The sequence below is a fragment of the Athalia rosae genome, chromosome 2 (assembly GCF_917208135.1).
Source record: "Athalia rosae chromosome 2, iyAthRosa1.1, whole genome shotgun sequence".
Taxonomy (NCBI): Eukaryota; Metazoa; Arthropoda; class Insecta; order Hymenoptera; family Athaliidae; genus Athalia; species Athalia rosae.
In genome coordinates, this window is record NC_064027.1 from 28,026,552 (window position 1) to 28,054,303 (window position 27,752).

At 37.8% G+C, this 27,752-nt stretch overlaps 1 protein-coding gene across 2 annotated transcripts in view; it reads right to left on the minus strand.

Moving 5' to 3' along the window:
- The window catches only part of LOC105685784 (dopamine receptor 1), a 36,652-nt gene extending 15,948 nt beyond the window's left edge, over window positions 1-20,704 (minus strand). The window contains exon 1 of one of the 2 annotated variants that reach the window (XM_048651117.1): window positions 20,647-20,704. Coding sequence is in view for 1 of the 2 variants with exons in the window: in XM_012400184.3 (XP_012255607.2) it covers window positions 20,647-20,661 (15 nt within the window). In the remaining variant the exon portion in view is untranslated. The remainder of the gene's footprint in view (window positions 1-20,646) is intronic. The other variant, XM_012400184.3, reaches the window with a different exon arrangement.
- Window positions 20,705-27,752: the final 7,048 nt, after the last annotated feature.

Genomic DNA, 27,752 nt, shown 5'->3' on the forward strand with positions numbered 1-27,752 from the left:
CGAGGAGTCGGACTCAAAATTCTCTCTCTCTCCGCTGGCCCTTTTAGAAGAATTCGTGGCTCACTGAAACTTGAGTAGGTTCGCTGGTATATACGGAGGTATATAGGGTAACCCTTTAGATCCGTTTCGAAGCTGTTTAAATTCCCGTCAATTCCACGCAATCTTCTCTTCAATTGGAATCATCCTACTCCGCGCGCTGCATCCTCTGGGACGGATACGTACGTACGTACGTACGACCGCGCTGTTGTTTGTTGCCAAATCGAATTTCTAGGCTTCGGCTATATCGGGTTACGTTAGTTTCGAATCAACGACGCACGAGTAGCTTCGACGGATTTGAATTACAGTTTATACAGTTCGAAACGCGGAAGTTTATACCGCACAACCGACACCTCACCCTCGCGACTGTACAGCGGGGGCGTAGCAAATCGCAGTTAACGTCCCCGTAGTCACTTCAATCGAATGTTGTACAATTTACACGCGTGCGTTTAACGTGTACGTACATCGGTATCTCTCGCGTGGGTTTCAGGTTTCGTTTGAGGGTCCTTAAGATAGTTGAAAGGGATGGAGACAGCGAGCGGTTTGCCGAGGTACGGCTAGGTATGGGATGGAACCGCGGAGACTCTTAATTACCTCAACAACCTCTCGGTTACGTTTCTCTCTTTCCATCCCTCTCGCTCCGCAATGAAAGCAGCAGCGATGAACAGGTGAGGGTCGGCGAATCGGTCGAGTGGGTGGCTCGAGTAAAACGCACGAAGACGGGAGGATTCCGATTGAACCTGCATTTTGAAAAGGGGTCCTTGCCGCTCGAAGGGACATCTGCCGAAGGTGGCGTTCGCAGAAGCGTTCAAAAACCAACACCGCGTAAATGGGATATAATTTAATTTATATAACACCCCGCGCCCATCGTCATCTGGTTTTCACGTCTCGCTCGGCAATTAATTATTGTACGCGCGTTTATGTTTTACTTGAATCCGAGTTGAAATTAACGCCGCGAAAAAGTAACGCGGCCCGGATATTGAAGAGAATTGGAAAAAGGATGAACGTAATACCATATAGATATATTGTACCTTGTAACGAAAGAGCTTTGCGAAATACCAAAAATTTTCGAATATTCATAAAAATCTTATAAAATTTACCACGTATTACTGTACGTATATATACACCGCGTACAACATTCTTAAAAACTTTTAAAATTAAATACTCCAAATCTGAAGAGGATCCGAGGATAAAAGCACCAGGTGATCAAGAAACTTCGGAAATTACTTCGGAATAATTTTACATGAAACTTGTCAGTTGAACCGATTGGCAGTATGGAAGAAAATAAAATTAAAATAAAAGAATATCCTTTGAAGATAAATTAATATAGGAAATCATTAAAAAAGATTAAAAGAGAAAAGAAAAAACGAACGAACGAACTGTTCCTAACTTTTCACACTGGCAGGGAAAACTTTGAAATCTCGATTTTTTTCTATTTTTTTTGGTTTTTCTCCAATCTTGCTTCGGATAAAGAACATCATTTTCATCACACATTACACACACACACACACACACACATACTCGTTAACCGTATACCTGAAAGAATTATTCGGGGCTGCACTACTTATTAAAAGAATAAAAGAATAAAAGTAAAGAAAAAATAAAAGAAGCGAAATGAGAGAAAACTTTTCTTTCAACTTTATAAACGCTGTTGAGGAATATAATATACGCTGGATGTTTCCTGTTGCAGGTAATAATTCACGAGCTTTTTATTCCTCTGGGACTTCCTGCTGCTGCTGCTGCTGCCGCCGTTGCTGCTATATACTTATTCTACCTGGTATTGCACGGGGTTAGGCGTGAAGTATTAAAATTATAACATTGCTACGTAAAATTTTTCACCGGCGACAAATCGACCTCTGGAAAAACGAAGAAATTTTCACTCACTCTCGGAGAGTAGAAGGAGAAAAAAAAAAAAAAAATACAAATTGACAGAAAAAAAAAAAAAACGAAAGAAGTCAAGTAGAGCAACGTCATGGGTACGGTATAACTTGTTTCTGTTGTATAACGCGTGAATAGAAGAGAGAAAAAAATTCAACTCTAGCGCGGCAGTGGCTAGAAGGTAATTGGATTTTTATGGATGGAAGGATCTTCTACGACAGCGAGGATAACGAATAATAGTCTAATGCGTCAGGACACCTCATGTATCATACACATGTATTACATACATAATACCTGTGCAGAGTCACCGTCCAACTGTTGCTTATAAAATGAAACATGACACCCTCTACGCATAGGACGTACCCCGAACAGATTCGATATACACGTGTGTTCCCTCGCGACGCACCCTTTTTGCGTGGCCGGATAAAAAATGAGAGAAAAAAAAAAAAAAAAAAAAAAAACGAAATAAAATAAAATAGGTTTTCATGGACTGGCAAAATTCCTCTCACGGGCAAAGCGCCGATGGTTCACTCAATTTGTTAGATTGAATTTTTCTCTCCGTTAATTATTAACGCAGTAATTTCGGTGAAAGGAAAATCGCTTTTAAAAGCTCGACGATGAAAGGATGGAGTTGTTTTTTTTTTTTTTTTTTTTCTCTTTTATTCTTGTTCTCATCATTATAACGCTACGAAAGATAATTTTATAAATAAGAAAATACACACTGCAAACGCACGGGGTGGGGGGGGGGGGGGGGGGGGGGGCAAATTAATTAATTGACTACTTAAACGATTAGTGTCTTCAGAGAGAAAAAAAAGGAGGAGAAAAGAACACCGGTAATAGCATATATTTGGGTGGAATTAGTTTTTTCTTTGAAATTTTTCGTCGACTGTTGCGCGTCCGTACGACGATACGAGGATGACGAAGATATGGACGAGTTTTGAACTAATGGGAATCGTGCGTATTTTATACAAATGTTCCGGCGACGCGCGTTGCTCCAAAGGGCGCGAAAGCTATGCGGTCGACCCGCAAAAGCCCAACGTCATTCTAGCGTACTACCCTTACCTTCATTTCTAGGGATCAACTCTAATTAAACTCCCATTTACGTAACACCGTCGCCAATCCAAATATCGTTAATCGTTGCCTCATGCCAACGTAACGTACATATGGCAAAAGCTTTTGAATCCGTCGCCGCGCCGCCGAAATTATTTGCTCTACTCCGCACAGGGTGGAGAGTAGTCGGTCAGAATTCCGAGAACGGGATTCCGATGTCCCATCGAGGGCTGATACGAGCATAAGGTCGTAACCCGCGAAAATATTTTTCAAAAACAAAAATTGAAGTTTTTTCAAACGTACCGAGTCACGCCCTTCTGGCTCTCGAGTCTCGATGTACGGGAGATTCGTTCCATTTGTCATTGTTATCGTTGTTATAATTGATTATTTTTTTCCCTTGCAAAAAGATTCACCGCTGCATACACACCTTTTATCATTTTTCTTTTCTGCTTTTTTTTTTTTTTTTTTACAAAAAACTCTTAATTTATTGACCCAGAATATCTGATTCGACCGATGATGATAACCTGCACGCACCTGATATGCGGTTCACCCTACAATCTATTTTTAGACCATACAGCCTGTAACTTTGAATAATCGTCTCACAATCAGTCGTAGAAAATATAACGTATTCATCCGAAAATCGGTTATTTAATCATGACAACTGATTTTAGGTAGCTACACGTATGCGTGCGTAGCCTTTCCGAAATTTATCATCATCGATTTCAGGGGAAGAAGAAATTGATAGAATTATTTTCACTTTTTTTTTTCAAGTAGAATCATGTAGAATTAATATCTCGGATGAAGAGGAGTTTAATTATTTTACGCGGGTTCTATTGAAATTAATCCAACCTACGAGGTGTTAGCTGTTTAATATTAATTTCGCGTGTTCAACGAAAGTTGGAAAACCTGAGTCGGTTTTTATTATATTCCATTTTAGTTTATTTAAGTTTTATCCTCCTCCTCTTTTATACCGAGTTTACGGCGTACTTGATCATCATTTATTACGAGGTTATCTAATTCAGAGTCGTGTATTATTCCTCCGATTCGCTTGTACATTCATGTACTACCCGTGTGTTATGTATAACGCGAATAAAGCGCGTATAATAAGTATGTATTTCAAAGAGAATGTAGTCAGTGATGTAATAAATATAACAAGTGTACGAAGGATAATAGAGCAACAAATGTAAAAAGAAAAGTAAAGAAAAGAAAAGAAAAAAAGGTATCCACTTTTCGAAATTGCGAAGGGAATTTTAATAGCCCATTCACTTTTCAGCCCTTAGAGGTTTGAGTGGCGGTAAAATGCGAAAATTGTTTCAAAAGGCATAGTTACACCCGCTTTTCTGATTTCACCAAGACGGGTGCTATATTATACCACGACAATATCCTAATTAGGTAAGAGCTCGAGTTTTTCTTATTTCTCGTGTCGATAATTGGCAGGATCCGGACGATGTTTCGAATTTTATCACGATGATTATTTTTCTATCTTCCCTCGTTAAAATCATTTTTTTTCTTCTCGTTCACATTTCCGAATTAAATTGAGGCGACGAAAATTTTGCACGACACCCAGGCGTCGTTACGAATTGTTGACGCTTTCATCGATCGAGCGAACGTGTCGATGATACAGTTACTTTTTTTTGTTGAATTAATATTTGACTCGATGCGAACGTTATTCCGATATCGAGCAACCTTCCGATTACACGAGTTGGAAGGACTAACGATCAGAGACTGCAGGATATGGACTTCGTTTCCTTCGTTAGGTGGCTCGTTTCGCTGTTCTAAAATCGGTTTTTGACGCAGTGGAAACAAGCGAATCGGAACGATCGTACAATGAGAATTTTTATCTTTGTTAGTCAGTTTCAGATTTTCGTTTCGTTGTCTTTGCAACAAAGCACATCGGGATATTCTAAAGGACCTGCAGTTTGGAGCGAAACTCTCTTACCGCCGACGGTGTAAATTATTTTAATTTTCAATTAAGAGTATAAAGTCGTACGCGCAGTTAGTGGGATTAAATTGTACAAGTTGAAGCGTAAATCCGAGTCACGGATTTTCATCATCTCGTTGAAGTTTGGAGCGATGATGGGTCGTTCGTGTTCGGATTTATTTGACAGACGTTGTTGGATATGCCGCCCGTCTAGAATCCACTAATTGTAAGTACCTAACTCCTCGTACCGTCCCCATTGTTCGTTTACCTCGCTACGTCGGGTTTGGTTATCCCATTACGTCTAGACTACACTAGACTACGCGGCTCTAAAAGCTTCGTCTAATTTTTGGCAACTCCGTAAATGCGAGTACAACGAACTGCTCGTATAACTGTTTGCTGCAGAGCCGGTATTCCGACCCCATTCATACGAGATTAGAATTTTCCTAGTTTGTTAACCCTCCTCGTTCCCTTTTTTTTTTTCCTTTCCTTCTATCCGCCTCTCTCTCCGCTCCTCTCTGTCACGTTTCGCGAACATTATTATCTCTATCAAAGTGTCCGACTCGCGTACACAGAAATTTCTCTTCTCCAGGTAGATAAGCTTCCCGTTTTCTCACCGCGTACCAACTTTATATACTCCCCGAGGTTTCATTATTTTTAAAGCTACGTAACCGCCACCCCTTTTCTTTGGGGCGAAATTGATATTCCCCGCGCAACTCAGCTCTACGCATTTTCCCTTCCCTTTCACCCGGTGTACCGAATGTTCTTTCGTTTTTCCGTTTTTCCGCGATTGTTTTATTCCGATTATTGTGCATGAAATGCGGTTTACAAACGGATGAATTTCAACGTCGGTTTCCGCTGCCCTGCATCGATGCATTTGAAAAACAAGTTCCATTCTCAGTCCGACTACTTTCCAGTACGTTAATTGTAAAGTCAAGCTGCTTGCAAAGCTTAGAAACAACAGAGTCTACATTAGCGCGCCATGTCGGTTTTACAAGTTCACTCGTTCTACTTAGAGCCCCACTTGTTGTTACTCTTTCGAGGTATTTACATGGATAATTTTTTACCCAACCAGAAAGCAGGAGCTTTTTCCAAAGCCGAACAGCCGACCGGAGAAAATCTCCGAGATTGCGATGCGCTCGCGGAGGTACTCGAATTCGAATTTCTCCCGAGGTAAATGAGATGCAATTATTCATCGCAAGTGAAATCACGTCTACTGGGATATAGCGACGAAGATAATAAAGGTAAAAGTGTCCTCGGTTTCGATCGAGCGTTTGAAGAAAAAGGAAGATTCTTCTTCTTTTTTTTTTTTTTTCAAGAAAAAAAGTATCTCACTCCTCACGCGGTGCATTCTACGAGCCATGGCGAGATTTATTGAAATTTTATTTCACGATAACGCCATAAACTATTTCCTCGACATATTTTCATTTTCCGTTCAATACATAGATGTAAACATGTTTAACGTGGTATTTCGTGTCGGCGGGGATAGGGAGAGTAAACTACAAAACAAAGAGGGGAGAAAGCGTGACCTCGTAACTTTGGCGCACGTCTACGTGTACAAAATTTGTATACGAAGCGAGAAATATGTGTGAAAATCAAAAACTCTACAGATATTGCAACGGATGTTGTGTCTCTGATCATAAGTAGAGGTTCACGCAATGCGAATTCCAACGTCCCGCACCTGGTTCGCACATAAATTCATACGTGTAATACACTCATGTATTTTCAATCGTTAATAACTATTCACAGTTAAAACTTGGTTTACCGAGGCAAGTAACACTACCCCATCGACGTAGGTAATTCGAAGATTTAAACGGTAGCCGAAAATTGCGTTACGTGCTCCTGATTTCGATTATTAATAATTAGATGTAGATCTATATCGAATAATTTACCATGTAAGACCCTCCCGCCTTACACAATGTCGTGATTAATTCAAAATTGTAATCTCCAATTCCGGAGGAGGTATCGGTGAGACGAGAGACTAGCTGTACAGTAATTACGGAGAATAGATTTGAATAGATTTTAATTGAAATGCATCCGTGAGGGAGAAAGTGTAATTTTTTTTGCCTACGATCACAAGAAACTAGAAAGAAAGTAGCAGATATTTTTCATTCACTCAGGTAATCTATTGCCAGTCGACCTTTAAATCATTCGCCTATTAACCTTTCGACGCGACCTATCAAATCTTTTAACCGCAAAGAGGAAGTGAGAAAAAAAGGAAGCAGAAATCTGTGTAAGGGGGTATAAAAAACCGATGTTTCAGTTATAATATAATGTCACTTCGCTAAAAATTGGGACGTTAAGATTCTCTTTTTTTCCCCTCTCCAGACTTTTACGCGGAAATGCTGTAACGATACGGCCGACGAAAAATGAAACGAGAAAGAAGAAAAGTGGTCGTAAAATAAAAAAACCAACTATTACACAAACCTATCAATTTGTATGAGATTAAAAGCTTCTGTTCCGCCGAATGATAGTCCTACACAGATTGTAACAATACCAATTATCATCATTATTTGTATTAAATTTTTGAAACTTGGGGAAATTTTTTTTTTTTCGGCTAAATTTTACTTTTTCCATTGAAAGAAGAAAACATTTTTTGCTCATATTTTTTTCGCTAGAAATAAATGCCAATCTCATATTTGTATATGTATATATCAAAACGGTAAAACCATATATTCCTTAACCACCGTGACGTTTCTAAATTACTTATATATGCCTCACAAAAAGTTGGAAGACTGCGTGACTTGGTAAAAAAAAAAAAAAAAAACAAAAACAACAAAGAAGAATAAAAATGAAACGAAAGAATAAAAAGAATCACTTTCAAAGTTAAGTTATATTAGTACTGAAACGTATAACTTTTTAAAAGTTATATACGCACACATAGATATGCACACCGTATATACTTACATAGTTACATACCCACTGCAGATGTGTGAACGTATTTATAGCGACGTTTTTGTACTATACAAATGTCGATTCTGAAATCGTAGTTACAGCATAGGTAATTGACGAAGATTCTTTTCCGCTAGGGATGAATAAAAAAAACTAAATTAAAAATAATGAAACCTGACTACGTCACAATTTCGCGTTAACGTTTCCCGAACTTTACTGCACCCCCCCCCTACGCGAAATTTTACTCGCGAACAAACAATTTTTCAAATATTATCTCCGAGTAGGTATATCGAATTCTTGAGTTATTGGGTAATATAACACTCGAAAATTTAACACCATCCCCCTGCACCACGGATATACATATCAAATTTTGTGTCTCTCTAGATATTTGATATACGCTACACATGTTACACGAACCTATACACGTATACATACGTATAGTACACCGCCTTGCACACAGGTGTATCACTTTACCTAAGGCTGTATGTACTACATATTGCAAGTTTGGAGGATCATAAATTCCGCAAATGTTCATGCCTCTCCCCCCCCGTCCCGAACATTTTCGCGTATATATACATGGCCATAATAGTAATAGTTTTCGAACGTTTCGATCTAAGGGTTGAAGCACGCCGGGTAGTGGGAAGGAAGGAAGGAAGGAAGGCAGGAAGGAAGTAAGAAAGGAAACAGCAGGCGTACTTCATAAACTGTTTCCATATATAGATGTCTGTATACATATATTGTACGCATGTATACGTACGTGTTATCCATGTGTGGATAAATAATAATAACGACAATGATAATGATAATAATAATGATAATAATAATGTAACAGGTGACATGTGTAAATGTATCGCACGTATGTACGTTGTGTATCTGTATATGTATACGTGGTGCGTGGGTGTCGTTTCGCGGGCTGTACGACCGAATATTTATACAAGACCCGTGGTTACAATTCGACGTCCTGCACACCCCATCCGATATGTATAGGAATAGTACATGACTTTTCGTATATATATACATGAATGGATATCGGAAAAATAAGTGGTACTGAAAAACGGGCGTTGGTAAGTTTTTTTTTTCGTTTTTCGTTTCTCTTTTCCTTTTACTTTCAATTTCATATTCAACATAACGTCTGTTATACATACATAATACATGTATGTACATACTACATATATCGGATGTGTAACATGTATATTTTCATTTTATTAACCTATAGTTTTCTCCTGAAATTTGGAACTACAGGTGTATGGAAATTTCAACTATTCGTACGGGTATATTTATAGATTTTTACACGAGCTTCGACCCAAAATGGAAGACAACGGTTTGACGATGATTAAAAAAAGCAGTTTCTTTTCAGTCAATTGCGAATAAATAATTTTACCAAATTTGGATAACTGTAATTCTGTCCTCATGCACAGGATTCACTTTACTTTTAGCAGATTTCTTGATTTTTTTAATTGTTTTTTTTTTCTCTTTCAACTTTATACCTGCAACGGTAAAATTCGTCCTCGGAAAGACGCTTCTTTTATTATTTGACGCTCTTTGTTTTTCTTATTTTCCAGATTTTTTTCTCTCCTTTTTTTTTTCCAGTTTTCTAAGTACACAATATAAGTTGAATTATTCATGAGGTATATAGCGCGGTGGTATTAAGCTCGGAACGCGTCATCTTATGGGGTATAAGGGGAAGAAAAAGAGGGATATACCGGGATACTCAACTGGGTGAAAAGTTCGCGGTTTCTAGGTATATAGGTATCTACAGTATCAGGTATATGTATAGGTATACGAAATGCAGCAGCACTTAACTTCTCACGCCATGTATATAGGTATACCTATTTCCTTTTCCTCTTTCTCGCATATATGTATATGCGTTCCTACCATCCCTTGCTTTTTCCCTTTTTTTTTGGCCTTTGTGTTTTGCTTCTATACATCGTTTGCGATTGGGTATATATGCAGTGTACATGTTCCACTCATTATTATCCCCAGTGTGGCGTAAGTTTTCAATTCAGTTTTTCATCGTTCGCTTATCATTATTACACCTGCAATGTCGCGACGAAATTTTTGTGAAAATTTTTCGAAGATTTTTCATTTCTATGTATCACGTAATGAAAACTTTGCCTGTCAGATAAATTTCAGTTACTGCGGTGTGGAGTGCAGACCGAATGTGCGGGTACCAGATGTACAACGGGTGTACACAAAGTTCAGGGCATCTTTTATTTTCAATTAATTCAATTCAGCGTCGGGTCTGTTGCTTGAAAATTTTCCCTCTCCTTCTTTTTGCGGCGCTTCGAAATGAATCTTTGAAAAGAATCATCGCACGATATTTTACGTCAAATACGTGATCGTGTCATTTATTTTTATTATTAAAGCAGGTTTTTAATTGAATTATGAATACCTCATTTCATAATTCTGAATTTTATACGATATAAGATCTCGGCAATTTCGTTTCGCGTTATTTTTATTATTATTACATCTTTTTTTTCGCAACTTTTTTACGCGCGTATGTACGTACATACCTATGTAACGTTTATATACAGCCCCCATTTCTCTCTTTAACTAAATTATATAAAAAACACTCGTGAACGACGTAAAGAGAGTTCTCGTATAATCCGGGCAACAGGTTCTCTTTTTCACCCGCTCTACGTACATATAGACGATATCATAATTTTCGAGGAAATGGAAAAACCATGAAAACTAAAAAAAATGACTCACTTTTTCGACACGAACACGAAATTTGCATAGATATTGAATTATTATTTTCATTTTTTGTCACGTACTTTTTTTTGCTTTCTATCGATGTATATACCTATCTTTCGCGCATATTCATGACCCAGACGAGAAAATTTTGTCGAAAATTTCATTTCATCCGGATCGTATCGACGTAGATAATTCTTTATTATTCGAATGAAAATTTTTCGACGTTGATTCGAGAACTTCCATTAAAATAATTTTCTTAATAAAATCTTCAGTGGATGTGTACGTCATCTCGTTTTTATTAATTCTGGTAGTATGTGAGGTGTCTTTTGTCTTATCTCCATCGTCCTCCGCGTCTATGTGTAATTAGTCTGTTGCAGGCGAACTAATTAATCGCTGTAGCTGAAGTGGCGTACATATAATACGTATAGTGGAGAAACGAGATGAGACGATATTAGTGTGAAAATAAGAAACCGCAATAAGAAAAAAGGAAAAAAAAAAGAGGAACGATTGATTGCCTGTGCGAGGAATTCTGCAATTTTTTTTTTTTTTTCTTTCGTTTTCATTTTCTTTCTTCATACGGTCTTCCTTTTTCTTACACTTCTACTTTTGTACTTCTTTGCTTCTTTTTTTCTCTCCTTTTCTTGTTATTCTCCTTACATTCCTCGTCGGAGTTAATTAATTATGATTTCATAGAATTCACTCACACAGACAGGTACGTATAGGAATAGCACCCACACCTGAAAGGCGGTGTGTTTAATTACTCGGCAAAAACAAAAAAAAAAAAACTAGTCGATTCTTTCGCAGGGTGAAAAAATCCCCCTTCGAATCGGCGCGAAGGAATTGTGGGCGAGAAGAAATGAGAAGATAAAAAAAAACGGAATAATTCTATTAGGCGCGGATGATGTCGTTGGTGAACATGATGCGCTCGGGAAATGGCAAGCGCCGAGTATAATCCTGATGGCAAATTATCGTACATTTATCACGAAATTGGTATAATTTCCGCGACGTGTAGTCCACCGTGTGTATTCGTACGCGTAATTCTATGTATAGATAGATATTATATTTGCGCCAGGTATACATTTCCAACTGATGTACGTACGTACGTACGTACGTACGGTAAATGGCGTGGCGCACATATGTGTATACGCTATTTATGCAGCGCCTTGTTTAATTCGAAATGGATTTGCGAATGGCACTCAACGTAATGATTATCCCACCGTTATTGGTCAGTATTAGGATTTTGTATGCTAAACCCGTTCAATCAAAATGTTCTCAATATAAGGGGGTTGCTTTTCAATTATTTTCACGGGTTACAAATGTTACGGGATTTTCACGATTTCATCACGAAGTCAATTTCGAGGATAATTATTCTTAAAAAAAAAAAAATCTTCTCTTTCACCGACGCGATTTTTTCGTCATCGCCATTCCTTCGCTTCCGACAACAAATTATCAAACGGCTTCGCGGCGATTGAAAACCAACGAAAGTTTCAACCTGAACAAGTTTGAAGTTTGTGGCCAGGATTAAGTGCGGATGTGATGGGTTGAGAACCGTTTCGATAACAGATCTCGGTATACGTATATCGTACCCTGGAATGTTGTAATTTCTAGACTTCCGGGTGTGCTTTAGAGTTTAGCGCATCGAAATTATTAGCGAACACAGCAGCTGCCCGATAACGATATATACGGCGTGTCACATAGCTTAAACAATTTGTACAAATATGTATATGCGCGAGTGACGTACGTGTTTACACGTGAAAAGGGTTGAACGCTATTTAGACGACATGCACACGTCGAAATATTCGCAGACACCGGCGTTGCGAATTTCGTCGACTGTGAAATAATTGCGATACACCCCCCCCCCCCCGTCAGTTTTTTTGCACGCGTTCATACATTTGCGATTGGCTTTTTGTCCTCATACCAGTTACACGTACGCCCTTCCATTCGAAACTGGATCCGATTGTTATCGTCATTGTTGTTATTTTCTATTCACCGGCGGCGACACGGGCAAAAAATGATATTCATACAGCTGGCGATGATAAATTTTAGCAGGACAAGCTACTGAAAATCTTTCAATTTTCATCGTAATTTATAACCTCGGCTACCGTACGTAATGAGGCAACAAAGCCCTACGTCCGAAGGGTACGGGGATGTTGTCAAGGTAATAGCGTCGAGGATTTCACGGGTACGGTGTAAAACAAACGAAGGATAAGGATTTTCGAAGCTGATCCGTTCCGCGCGCTACCCAGTCCCGTCACTTTTCCGAAGATCGCGTGTTTCTCTCTTCCATCGCAAAAGGTCGTACGAGAATTTGTTTTTCTCATCCTTCTTGTCCAACACCGAATCGAAAATCGCGTCTCTTTTTTCCAGCTTCGCGTTCGAATGCATCGAGAAGCGGAGATAAATTCTCGCCCGTAATTATCTGCGGGGTATTTTTGATGTTCGAGGGGCAGATTTTGTACATTTGGGGGTTGAACGTTGCGCCGAGTTATACGTGAAAGAATTCTCAGCGCTAACCTTACTCAACCCGACCTGAGTCGACCTGACGTATAAATGCAAGGGAAAAGGGAAGAAGGTAGTAGCCGGCAACCTACAAAGCTGTTGAATTGAGGAGGGAAAGTTGAAGAGGACTTAAAAAAAAAATGAGATTCTCACTTTACGCGAAACGATCGTACACACTTTTGTTACACACCATTTTTTTTTTTTTCGCACTCCATCCGCGTGGATTCTTTCCTTTTTTTTTTTTTCTTCCTTTGTCTTTTTTACAGCTGCTCTTTTTCCGCGCCCTCTCAACCCTACCTTTTCGAACACGACGGTATTCCACTTTTTCCACCTAAAAGTCTACGTATATTATTAGAAGATCGTTAACGATAAGTGATTTTTTTCTTGGTCGGTCTCTTTTTTTTTTTTTTCCCTCCTCGCAAACTAATCGCGATCGTTAACTCTTGTACCCGAAAAAGCAACTCTGGTGTGAAAAATAAAGAATCGCGAATATTGCGCGAATCGTGGCTAGGTGGAAAATGAACGAGGGAGGGAATTATCGCAACCTCGTGGTTCAAAATTTTCCTCGTTCGATTTTTGGGATAATCCGATTCGATATTTTCCCACGCGGAATAACCGATCGAGTTTTCTAGTATTTCTCGCTCGGGTATAACGAGCTTGCGGACGTCTTTTTCTGACGCGGAAAATTTTTCCGAGCTTCGGGGAGCGACTCAAAATCAGATGAAAACAGAGTTATTTTTTTCCTTACCCTCCGCTCTTCGGAATCGCTCGTGAATACTTTTCTGCTATTTCTGAAGCAAGGTTTCTTTTTTATTTTTCTCTTATCTTTTTCCGCGCGTCGTATAGGCCACAATACCTCATGGGAGATAAAGCGAGCGCCACCTAAAAGGTCGAATAATGTATATACGTAGAAAAAAGTTTTGATAAAAAGATTTCAACGGAATTCTCGACTCGTCATCTTGTTTTTTTTTTTATTTTTTTTCTCTTATTTCCTTCCTGTTCTCAGTCACGGTCATTGATATTTTTCCACGTCATTTTTCTCGGCTACTTTCAACGGATTTCCTACTTTTCCTTGTTTTTTTTTTCTCCTCTCCTTAAAATAGTTAAATTTTTCTACCGATGGAGTGATTTAATTACTCGTCCCCGTTTTTCTACGCGATGTTCGAAAAATGAAGAGGCAAAAACGAAAAGAAGAGAACGGAAAAGTGAAGAAAAGAGGGAAAAAAAGGCGGACAAACGAAATAAAGAAAATGGAAAAAAATTTCTTTTCTGTTACAATCCGCGTAGAGGGTGCAGATAAAAAAAATCCGAGTGAAAAAAAAAATGGAGAACACACGGTAAGAAGAAAAAAAAAAAAAAAAATGAAAAGGAAGGCGAGGTATGAAATGATCTAAAATACGGTGTAAAAATAAAAAATGAAGAGAAAGTAAAAAAGATTTTCAAACCGGAAAAATCGTGTTCGTTCGACCGGAAATATTTGCCGGCAATTCATTTTAGATTTTATATATATATAGGTACGGTATATCGAGCTCGTACGTACGATACACATAGTAAAAATATTTGTACGTGTGTCGGTAGTTTTGGAATTGGAAAAATGGTGAAAGGAAAAAAGATTGTATAAAATAAAATAAAGAGAAATGATGTAGGTGTATTATACCGTGGTATCAGTTATCTATATATATCATGTACAGCGATATTGCAATATCATATAACAGCTGCGAGTGTTGTAAAAATACTGTCCCCCCTCCGTTTTCTATTTCTTTTTTTTTCATTCTCCTCTTTTTCCTCTCCGATGTTTCGGGTATCGCACAATTCCATTATATTAAAAATTTGAGCTAACCGTGGATATATGTATATACACATGGAGCTTCGTGCCTCGCGTATACCCAACGCACGTTACACGTGAGGCTGCGGCGTTCGAATCGAATCGAATGTGAAAATCTATAAACGGCGCGCGTTATTTCGCTAGCGTTAATAGATTTATCATTTTATTTGCCCCTTCTTTCCGATCGAACATCGAAATCGGGCGGGGTTTTTGCCGTCGTAGACGTGAAATGTGGGCGTGTAAAATTTTAAGGTCGGTATCGCGAGCCCTCCACCCCCCCCCACCCCCCCCTCCCCCGCGTACCTCGGGCAGGTAAATAAATAAGGGTTTAATGGGAATTGAAATCCCGATTACTGATTGGGGCCCATCTGCGTAGGGCTGATTCCGGGAGGGACGCGTAAAGGGAAGGAGGGTTGTTACCGAACGGTGAGGCACGATTTTGGTTCCCCCTGATATATCGATCCGATCGCGCGTAATTAGCGTTATATGTATCGTCCGTGTACGCATAATATAGGTATGTATATAACACGCGGGCAGGTGCGCACAAGTACAAAGGCACGTCGGTGTGCGTGTATCACATACAAAAGGGTTGTGCAGGGCGTGGAACGAACTGTGTGTATACGCGATGGACGGATGGGTTGATAAGGATTACCAGGGAAGAACGTCGATAAGGAGAGAAGATAGAAAATTGGAGTGAAGGGTGAGGAAGGGTAAACCACAAAGAGATTCTGACGCGCAAAAAGGGGGAAAAATAGAAGAGGAAAATCGAAAAGGATGCGCGGTAATAGGAAGAAATAAAATATAGGGGTTATATAGGTGTACATAATATAAGGATATAAGGATATTTCGATCAGGCCAGGTATATGTGGTACGTATAAAAGAAAATGGAACTTCCCGAAGGGCACCGCTGCTGCAAAAATTTTATCCAACTACGTCGAATGTTCGAAAATAAAATGCCGATTAAATAATCCCCGCGGACGGGGAATTTTTGAATATTTATTCGTTTTTTTTATCCGACAGGACTCGAGAACTACAAGATGTCTTGTTATCTTATACGGCTGCTCTGTTCTCGCTGTGAAATTGCCAGCGATGTTTCCTCCCTAAAATTTCGTCGGTCCTTCGTTTCGTTCTATTTTGTTCGCGTAATTATTCAAGTTTTAGGGAATTCCTTATGTTTTATGAACCCTTTTCCGCCATAAGGAGGAAAGTTATTATGTTTGACGGAAGTTTCGAGAATTTTCTTTATCACCTTCTTCGTACTTAATTTATATACATACGTACGTGTACATTACACATATCTACGTGTATATGTTGTGTGTATTGCAACTTTAAGGGCACTTTAAGTTTCTCCCGAGTATTTCGAGTTTCTCATCCAGAGACGCAGGAAAATTTTCCCGTATACCTCTGACAGCTGTGCATATGTGTGTAACGTACACGGTTACCCAAGTTTTGGAAAGAAAATTTCAGCAGTTTCGTAATTAATACCTTTCAAATTTTCCCTAATTATCACAGAGAGACTGAAATGAGTGACGGCTGACTAAAAAATTACGCGACGAAAATTCATCCAAATTTTGATTTCACGTACAAAATCACCGAAGATAAAATAATCTCTTTCGTTTTCACTTTTTCGTTTGAAATGTTTTTTCTATTATTGATTACGCTGTACCTCTAGAGAAATTTTACAGGAATAAGAACAAAAAAACCACGGCGATAAATTTCTAATAAACACGACGATAAAATAGAAAGAATGCGAGAGAAGAAAGATTGAAAAAAAATACATTCATCTGAAAGCTAAGATTTGAAAAGGGAAGAAAAAAAAATCTTGCAGCAAAGCGCTTTATCTTAATTTATTGTACGTTTAATTACAGCTTTAATTAGTAAACTTCTAAAGCTTTAATTAAGTCTTACGACACTATACAATAGAATAACAACGTCTCGGAAGTATATTTTATATAAGATCATCTTCTTGTCACTCTCTTCCGTGTATAATCTTGATAACCGAATGAAAGAGAAAAAATTAAAATGAAAATTAAGAACCGAACAATGATTACAACAACAAGTACATTAGCATCTTGTACATACGTATATTATAATTATCTATGGTTGCTCTAAACGAGAAATTTTATTTCTTGTTCCTTTTTTCATTTTCTTTTATTGTTCGGAGCGAATCAATTAAGGAATTTTTATTTTAATTTAATTTCTTTTGTTACCCATACGGACGTCGGCTGTACGACGTGGTAGGAAAGGGGGTAGATTTTAAGTCGGTCGTTTTCCGATCCCGTATCTGGGACTTTGAAATACTGCAGACAATGAACTGAAATTGCAGACGACGTCCATAATTGAAGATCGTTTAGTTTGATTATGCGCCATGATAATCAAGTGACACGGTCAGTGGGTATATAATGTACCGCAATTATAATATATGCATAGATTATGTAACTATAGCGCATAATTTCGAATCAGAGATGCGAGTAATTTCCGCGTATCACCCATAACGTATTTTCGTCTACGTGATTTTCGGTCTAATGCGAAAATTACTGTTTCGAAAAATGGTAAAAAAGGGGGAAAATCGTATACACGTACGTTACGTACGAATTTTACGTGTTGCAAAATGCGATGCTGCATCGCGGCGTCGTACAATAGAGGTATAACGAATATAAACGGGGAAATTTGGAGAATGAACCTAGTTACAGGCACACACGTATACCTACTACCGTCCGCATATGCATATGCCGGAAATAATGAGGGTGGAAAACGCGATCACGCGACGTTCGAATAAATCGATTTAATTTTATAACAGCCTGTTGCATCCGTTGCACAAGGGAAAAAATTCATATTTTTACCATCGTACGTACGTACGTACATACGTATGTACTTGGGCTTAGGTTGTGAATTTTCGCGCATAAAATGTCGTCACCGTTAATTTTATTACAAACCAATTCCTTTTCTTTTTCTTTCATTCTTCTCTCTCCGCCCAAGATTCGATCTTATTTTTTAATAATTTTATCATCTGAATAAATAATTTTCATCCCCCGTATTACGAATTCTCCCTCCGAACTTTTGCTTCCCTTTATATTCCTTTTCCCACCCAAATTTCCTCCGTCGCAATTCACATAATTTCACTTCGTTGGTTGATCGATAAATTTACCACCTATAGCCATCGCCCGATGCCACCCCGCTGCTGTTTCTTTACAATTTTCACGTACGTATAGATACTACTTTTTACACTTGAGATGCGAGGAGAAGAAAAAATATTAACATACTTCGAATCATATTTGAAACCTGACCTCGAAAACGGCTGAGATTTTTTTTTTTTCTTAATTTATACGTCGGATTTCGCTCAATTCGTTCACGTGTCACGTACACCCTGTGTTCTTGATTCTGAACGTCAGCTGGACAACGTTTTCGAGAGAAAAAATAATAATAAGATAATGAATAAGTTAGTGAATATAGTTTGTCCAATTTGGTCGTGGCCATCAGACGATCCAGAATCAACCAGACAGAGTGTACATCATTGCGTATTATACGTACATTTAAAGTAGAATGGAAGGGTCACTTTTCCATTCCGCGAGAGTTTATTGCTTCATTCGTTCATTTTTTTTATGCTTTAATATATGGTTCACATCGAGGGATGGTTTTTTTATTTATATATTCATTTGTTTTATGAAATCTATGTAAGAATTATACCGTGAAGGTGGTATCACGTCAGCGGTAGCCGCAGCGGCAGCTACTGCGGAGCAAACAATTCTTGATTTCCCATGGGATAAATACATCTTATTGTATATACATAAATATTATGTAAATATACATATATATATATTATACACGTGTAGGTGTATACACCTGTATCATACCTATTCCTGTATAGATTTTGAAGAACGGAACGAACGCGAGCCGCGACGGAGGGGCGGGAGGAAGTCCAAATAACCCATGGCAACATACCCTGGATTATGTGTGCTCTCATAGGCTATTTATTAACCAAACAATTAAATTAATGAACTCCCAATCACCGCAAAACAATCATCAAGATACACATATATCGCACAGGGTCAAAAATCATTTTGATAAGCCTCAGCTGCCGAAGTATTCTATGCTTGTCGGATACGTACAATTTTGGTTTATCGATGGATCGTTTGATATCAATTTTTTCAGTTTTTCTCGTTTTTTTTTTCCTATTCAATGACTACGTTACGTGTATATATACGATCACGAGAAGCGAGGCGTGTGTAGGAAATTAAACGCGAACGAAATGTTGTTCGAAAAATTTTCGAGTGATAATTTTTTGAAAAATTGAATTTTCGCAGAAACTGCAGTAGCGTACGGTGTACGGATAAAAGTGGGACGGAAGGGTGGGAAGAGAACTAAACAAGCGTGGACGGTGAAAAAAAAAAATGATATCCAATAAAAAAAAGACTAGAATTCGATCGCGCGTGGATATACGCACTGGAAATATATCCAAGGGATGAAAGAGGAAAGAAAAAGAACCTCGTCTGTCAAAGTGTTGCCGTATGTATAATGGCGGTATACGTGTGTATGGTATAGATCCTCTGCCTGTTGCGCGAGACGAAGTATATAAATCGCAAGCTCAGGCGAACCGTAGAAGAGAAAGAGAAAAAATAACGAAAAAAAGAGAGAAAAAAAAAAGATTACCCCGCAACGACATTTTTTTTTGTTCCTTTTTCGTTATTTTTTTTATTTCTTCCAATTTTCGGTATGAATTTAATTCGAGAATTCGACGTCTCGATATCACCCGGTATCGTGAAGCGATTTTAATTTTCACAGCGAGCTGTGTGCGTGATTTTTTTTTTGGGGGGAGGGGGGGGGGTTATCATTTTCTTGTTCTTTACGGCTTTTAGTTTTTTTCCCGATTTACAATGTACCGTCGCACGTATCGGACGATATGTACGGTACAGCGTTATCTAAATTAGCACAGATGTAAATTGTACCCTTGCACATGCATACGTGTACATATATGTGCGTGTAAAAATATTTAACCACTTTGAAAACATCGCGAGTTATCATATATATATATATATATATATATATATATATATATATATATATATATAACGTGATACGAATCTTGATACCACACTACATTAAATATGATTGAAAAATTGGGGCTTATTATTTTATACGTACAGATGAATCACACATGAACACCGCCGTACGACAATCAATGGTCAATTGTTCCTCGCCTATATTTATTATTATCATTATTATTATTATTCTTATTATTATTGTTAGTGTTATCATTGTTAACATAATTTCGTAAGGTATCCACGTCACGTAAGTTGATTATCGTATATTTTACAACTGAAAAGTTGAAAAGAAAAAGTATATCAAGCAGAAAACCGGTGAATTTCATTTGCTCTCCGATTTTTTTAAGAGCTTGCGGCTAATTTTTGTTATTTTCTTCAATTTCTTTCACGGTGCACGGTCTCGTTTAACAATTGCAGGTATATTTTTTTCGACCAGCGTTTTGCGTGCGGAATTTCGAAAACTATTACAAACATACATCGCATGCAGCAGCCAGATGATGTGTACGTGGGTGGTTAATGAAATAACAGCGACTTTGTTTTGCTTATTTTTTTTTTTCAAAAATTTGGATTTCGGTTTTTCTTTAATTGTTGCAAGATCTAGTGGAGATTGAATGGTGACATATATAATGTTGTGATACGTGGTTGAGGTGCAGAAATAACATATATATACGTATGCACGGGATGACGGTATATTTTGTTCATGCATTTGGTTTCATTCGCTGTATTTTTGCTATTGACTTTTTTGTTTTTTGTTTTTTGTTTTTGTTTTCGTTTTTGGCACATCCATTATATTCTGGTTGGTCATTGCTCACCTGAGGTAGAAGCATGGCGTGTGGCAGCGGGCGCGCCTCACCGCGCACTGACTGGCTGCCTGCGCGTTACCAGACGCCCTGGCGTCCCGAAAACCCCTCGTCGCCCTGCCATACCCTGCCCTGCACCCTCTACTTTATTCATTCTAACCTTACAACCTTACCACCTTCCTTCCTTGTCCTTTCTTGCCTTCCTTCGTACCGTCCCTCTGCAGCTGGTAGCTACCTCGATTTATAACGTACACCTACGTACCTACTACGCTCCCTGCACATTCGACGTTTGCCCAATTTTACCCAGAAATCGGAAAATCGGAATCGAACTGGTTCTCCCAAGGATACCGGAGACACCTATGACCGATACTTTTTCGACCGCCAGACCTCGGGATCAACCAGAGAAAACTACTTCGCTGTTCTTGGTTGGCGAGGGGCGGTTTTTGCGAAAGAAAAGTGCGAGGCTCGATTCGTCGGTTTGAAAACTAAGTGAGTCTGGCCGAAAGCGATGCAATTTTTTAGCCAGATCCATTGCGGACCATTTACTTATACGTTTTCTTTGGTTTGCAGAAATTGGATTCTCCTTTTCGCCAGTTCACTTCTCTTTCGTTTATCAAATTTCGAATTGGTAATCTTGATCAGAGTATCGTACGTGCCTCGGCGTGGGTATCGAAAATTCAAAAATGTACGACGCGAAGAGGGAAAAATGAAAAGGAGCAAGAAGAAAAAGTCAGTAAAAAAGAGGGATGTTTTTTTTGTTTTTTTCGTCCGCGTCTTATTTTCATCGAAAAAATCGAAAACAGCGAAGATCTTTTCCGCGGAGAAAGAGATAGGCGGTGAAAACTAAATAAATAAAATAGATCTTCGGGGGAGGTTTGTTTCGGATTTGCAAGGGTTTTTCGTAACATCGCCAGTTCGGACGTCTTCGGTTCTATCGCGGCGATTGAATTTTTTCTTACCTCCGCGCGATCTTTGTTTGTTCTCCCTGATGTGACTACGTTTTCTAGATTTTCTATGTCTGCTTTTCAAAGTCAACGCGTTCCTTTATCGTCACCTTTTTTCCTTCAGGCCTGACACGACAGGATGCACAATGCGGATGTAGATCAAATCACTGTCAAAAATAACGATTCGCCGAAATTCTGGCTCGATTTCAACGATTCGATTTTTTTCTAAACCCTTCGCAATTTGTCATCAGAATGTGCCGACGATTATTGTCTGGAAATTGTTCGTTTCTAGTGGAAAAACGACGGCACTTTTTGGTGATCTGGAAATTTAGTCGCGTATACTCAGCTACGGGTACTGTTTGGGTGTATTGATCTATAGATTGAAAATTTTATTTTAGTTTAAAATCAGGATTGGAGCATCAAATATTGATTCCCTACCGTCTGTCGGTTGGTCGATCGACCTGCGAAAACCGTCAGGGTCCTCAACCTGATCCTTCGGTAGCAATCTATCAATTCCACCTTACAGTTCTAACGCCAAAGCTGGCGCCCTTTACGGCGAATACGCTATATAGACGGTGAATAAAAAATAAGTGGGCTATTTTGAAATTTTGAAACGAAGCTGTAGGTTCATGAGACGACAATGAAACTCTGAAAACATTTTTACGATGCCGATGGAAAAAAATCCTCGAGATTTCGGAAAATTCGAAAAGAAAAAAAAAAAAACAAAAAACATTTAGATTCTCGTAGATTTAATTACTCAAGCGGAAGAACGGTCGAGTCTCCTTCATCTTTTTGGTTTCAGAAAATCTAGAGGAGACAATCGTTCCATTGATTCATTTTATTCGAACTTTTATCTTCCCTCGCAAGCCTGCTCTAAAAGAATTGAAAGTCTTCGAACAAAATCGTTGAATGAGAAAGGGTTTTCCTTTCGTTTATAGAAATCAAGATAATTTATACGTTTTTGCGGAGAGACCCTTTCCGTACTTATACCTATATATATGAGAATAGGGGTCGTAGGAATTTCGATATTAGCACATATTCCGAAGGGTTTTTTTCTCGATCTCCTTTTTTTTTCTTTTCGTTCTCTTTCTATTCCCCTGTGGGTTTATCTTCGTGTTTTAATATATATGGGATGTCTGCGAGAATGACAATCAGTTGTCCGATATAAGCATCGTCATTACACGACGTGCGTATAAATTGGAGTCAGCCTATTTGGATTTTCAAAAATTCGTATTACCTTTTTTTCTGGATACAACTCCTCCTTCTATACTTTTAGGTCACGATTTTCCTCGAAGGATAATTTATTCGTTTGTTTCATATTTCATTTACTTTACATCCTCGTTAAGAGACCTAGACGGCCGGTGTGTTGATTCAGAGGGTGTTCCCGCAGATTTTCGAATCGGTGAGCATTCGATACAGGTATACCTATATACCTAATACCAAATGAAAATCCAACCGCGCACGGGATACCAGCAAATACCCATTTCCTAGGAGCCCGAATCCCGTGGGATGTGCACAGGGTGTTTTATCCTTATCGTAAATAAAGATCTTTAGTTTACCGCTGGGATCTATTAAGAAGTTAGTTATACACGGGGCCACCCGTTCACTCGGCAGATTTTTTCGTCCTTTCTTCCTTCGTTTTTTTTTTTATTCTTCGTTATTTTCCACGCATTTCATTCGGTCTTCCAAGAGTTTAAAATTATACCGAAATGTTTCGTTCTTTTTTCTTATTCCTTTTCTTTCTCGTCCTTTATTCCTTCGTTCGTCGCCCGCGTGCAGGCCATTATTATTCGCGAATCCAATAAATCGAATCGAAGCTCCTGATGATAATAGGGTACAGGTGAATATTATACTTGAGTAAATTGATTTTTCTGCCGGAGAAAATAAAACTTAAAAATAAAAAAAAATTAGGTAAATAAAAAAATGTGTATAAAAAACGAAGAGAATCACCCGGGCGCGTGAGCGTGAAAAAAGATTGAATATATTATACGATCTAAACGCGGGTGATATAAATACGAGCGGGAATCCGAGAGTTTCGTGATGATAATGCGAATTAACATATACAGACGACCTTATACCACGGGTTGTGTATGTACAGGGTTCCTCCTTTTTTAAGTTTTCTTCCTCTATTTTTAGAAAAGTATGTAAAGAGGGTATTTTCGGGTCGTCTAGATGTCACCGATCCATCGTCTTCGCAATTTAGGTATATATATATATATATATACATCATTCGTAATTTGAGATAGACAGCTCAAACTTATTAGCGTATAATTTATAGCTGATTTATTCACCGTGAAATCGTTATCGTCATCGGTGGAATAATTAGCAGGGATTCTCCGACCCCGGCCATCTTGGATTCAAAGCAATCGATGTGGTGCAGGTTGTATTTTTTAAACGATTCTCTCATATTTCACGTGTACATTTATATCATGATATTCACCTTACTATCGATCGGATTCGTTCGGATTGAATTCAAATTATGTAATTTCAATTTTATAAGTTTTTTTCGAGTTTGTTTTTCCTACACTTTTTTCTCTGATCGAATTTTCCGCTTCAAAAAGTGTAACAACATCAGTTCATCGTTAGCTACATTTTACGTGTAATATTGTCGTATCAATTAATGTGTCGGTGTTGGTATAAAATAATATATAAATGGACGAAGGAAAAACGAACGAATAATATATACCATATAATAATAATAATAATAATTTTTAAAAAGTTGCAGAGTGCAGGTTTAATTTTATTCCCCCATAGCATGAGATGATGCGGCGAAAGAAGTTTTTAATCAACTTGGCCAACCCGCAGGATAAAAATTACATTTGAACGTTCTTAAAAAAAAAAAAAATAACTAAAATACTAAACAGAAAAAAATTAAAACAGCTGAGCAATAAACCGAAATACACTCGAACATAAAATTTTATTTAGGTATAGCGATCGATTATCGCGATGGAATAAAAGTTTTATATTATAGGTGCATATAAAAAAAAAGCGAAAAATATATTGAAAGTTTAATTCATCGAATGGAAGAAAAAAATATTCTTCTACCGATGAGTAGCATCAGAAAATCAATGAACTCGACTATCAGAAAGAAAGTAAAGAATGAACGAATAAATAAGATGGTGTATAGTAAAAAAGGAAAGAAAATGACGAAAATTCGATTTTAACGATGTGGTGTGTGATACTGCAGCTTCGTAATTATCATACCGATAGAGTCACGTTGAATCAAGGGAATCCGACTAATTGGAATAATAATTTGACACATCCGGGATATAATTATCATTGGAATCCTCAATAATCAAAAAAAAAAATATCTCCAAAACAAATTTGTATCTGGATCTATGGGTAAAATTTTTTCGCGTTTTTATCTCTTCAAAATTAATTCAATTATTCCTTAACGCCGTTGTACGTAATATTTGGTTCGGCACTTGTACATGTATACCGCGCGGGTATACAGAAGTTGAAAGAAGATCTGGATTTCCGCTTCGTTTTTTTCCCATTTTTTTCTTCGTGGTTTTCTCAGTTTATATTATTATATGTACGGCGTATCTGCGAGTACATGGGTAGGTGTATAGGTATGTACACGAGATTGTACGGATTCGTTCAGTTTCGTCGTTCTGATTGAAATCTACAATACATGGATCTTGTACACACACATATATATATACACACATTTATTGTATAGTGAAAGCAAAAAGGAAATCTTACGAAGAGATAGAAAGAAAAATCAAATCCTCCGGATCAAAGACCTCCCCAATCAAAAGTCAAACTTCAGAAACGGCTTCTGAATAAATTCCCAAAACCTTTCATATACTGCAATACATAGGGTATGTAGATATTATGCAGTGAAATCTCCTTTAAAAATAATACAGGAATATTATCGTTTGTTCGTGCCATCTGCAGAATACCCGAGTAATTTTTTGCACGTTGAATGAAATAATAGAAAAAAAAAAAGCTTCACAATTTTTTTGCAAGTTTTTCTTCCTTCATTTTTCAACTTATTATTCTTTCTGCATCATTCTTGTAAAAGAGATGCTCAATTTTACACAATCGGTGTCAACCATCCGCAAGAAATGCGTACGGAATAAAAAGGGAATGTGAATAAAAATCAACTGAAAAAGGAAAAAAAATCAATTCCTACCAGAACTCTGTACAACGCTGCAGGATTTTATTGATTGCGATTGGATGTGCGATTGGATGTACAACTTATACGAACATCGTGTAATATACGTACAATACCATGGGGTTGTCGCCGTTGGTACGGGTCGTGATTGGTCAATTACCAAGTCGAGGTCATCCCTAATTAAAAAAAACGAAACAGTCACAAATGAAATTGAAAAAAGTTAAAAAAAAAAAAAAAAAATGATTATTTTTTCTCATAGTACATAGGCATATAGATAATATATAGGTGTAGTTCACCAAGCGAAGAGATTTATTTCCGATTTTCAATGTACGCGGAGATGAGGTTAAAATTTTTTTTTTTTTTTTTTTAGTTTTAAGTTTTCTCCTCACTTTTCTTTTTTAATTGCTAAACAAAAATCGATAATGGAATTCTCTGTTAACCGATTGAACTGTATTATTGTTACCGTTATTTCATTTTATCTTGATTTTTCATCGGGCGCAATCACACACGTGTATAAATGGATCGACGTGTTCGAGATTGTCTGAACAACAAGAAAAAAAAAAAAAAGAAATAAATGGAATGAGAAATAATCAAAGAAAAAAGTGAAAAGAGAGAAATCAATCAAATTCCTCCTCACATCGTTCGAATATATTCATCTCCTCCATTTATGGCTTTGAATAAACACTTTGATGTTTATTATTCTTCCCATTTTTTTTCCACCGCTTTTCTTTGAAAGGAAATAACCAGATTTCCCTCTTTATTTCAGGAAATCAACCTGTTCATATTTTTTTTTTTTTTAATTTTTCTCTAACGGAAAAAATTTCTTTTATTTCATTCAAATTTCTTCGGATAATCTGAAACACGGAATTCTTTGATAAAATTGCGTTTTCCCGACAACTATTTTGCCATCTCATCCTATGGATTTTTTCCCCTGAATTCGTTCCCTCTCTCTTTCACTTTTTGGCACTGATACAGACACACTTTCATCGATTCTCACGTCTATTTTGTAAGGGATGCCTTCGCTTTCGCAGAATTCAAATTACATTTAGAATTCCACGTTGTAATGGGATATAATCGTTAACTACGTATGTATATGTATATATATATTTATCTGCGATTAGATTTCACGAATTTTTCCGATTCTCTTTTTACTCCTTTTAACTTCTTTGTTTTATTTACACGAGCGCGCCTCAATTTCAGCAAGAAACAGCGGTGGAATTTGACGCGTAATCTTGTTTGTGGGGGGCGAACGTTGTGGCAACTTTCGGAATTTCGTGCGTCGCCGTCACTGAACTTGTTTTTTTGTTTTTTTTTCTAGTTCATTCTTCGACTATTATTGTGCGCCGTTCGTGTTCCAGGTTTTCGTTTTTTGGATTTGGACACGTTTTCACTGCCTTTTTTTTCCCGAACATGCCCCCCACCCCCCTCGAACATTTTTACAGTGAGTCGATAGAGTTTGCGACAAAATGTGCCGCGAAAATATTCGAGCATCTTTTTAAAAAAATATCGGCGCGAAGTGAAACGAAGTGTGAGATAATTGTTGCGGCACAAATGGAAAATCTAGTTGGAACGAAATACGTAAAGTTATAACGTATGCAGTTGGGTATTACGTTTCAATTAGTAATTAATAAATTGTCGACGGTATAATTTGCGCAAAAATATATTCACGACGTTGCGGCCAAAGTTTTTCTCCGCAACTTCGTCTATTAATCAGTAAATTTTATAAAATTAATGCAGTTTATTATTTATTCATACGTTCATCCATTTCACCTTTCTGGCTATAAAAGTGAAATTTAATTCGAACATAGCTACAAAATTCTAGCTTTTCTAGCCGCTATCTCCGACGGGGAGTCGTGGCGAAAAATTCGACGTTCGCTGTCTGCCATTTTTCGACCTTTTCTCCCAGATTTTGGCCGGGTGGTTAGCTTCTAGCAACTCTGGGCCCGAACGAGCGATTTTCGCATCGAATTATAGGTAGAGCTTAACGAAGTGATAACGAGACAATGTCCGACCAATCTCCCAGAATACGAGAGAATTAAAAGCCTCCGATGGTG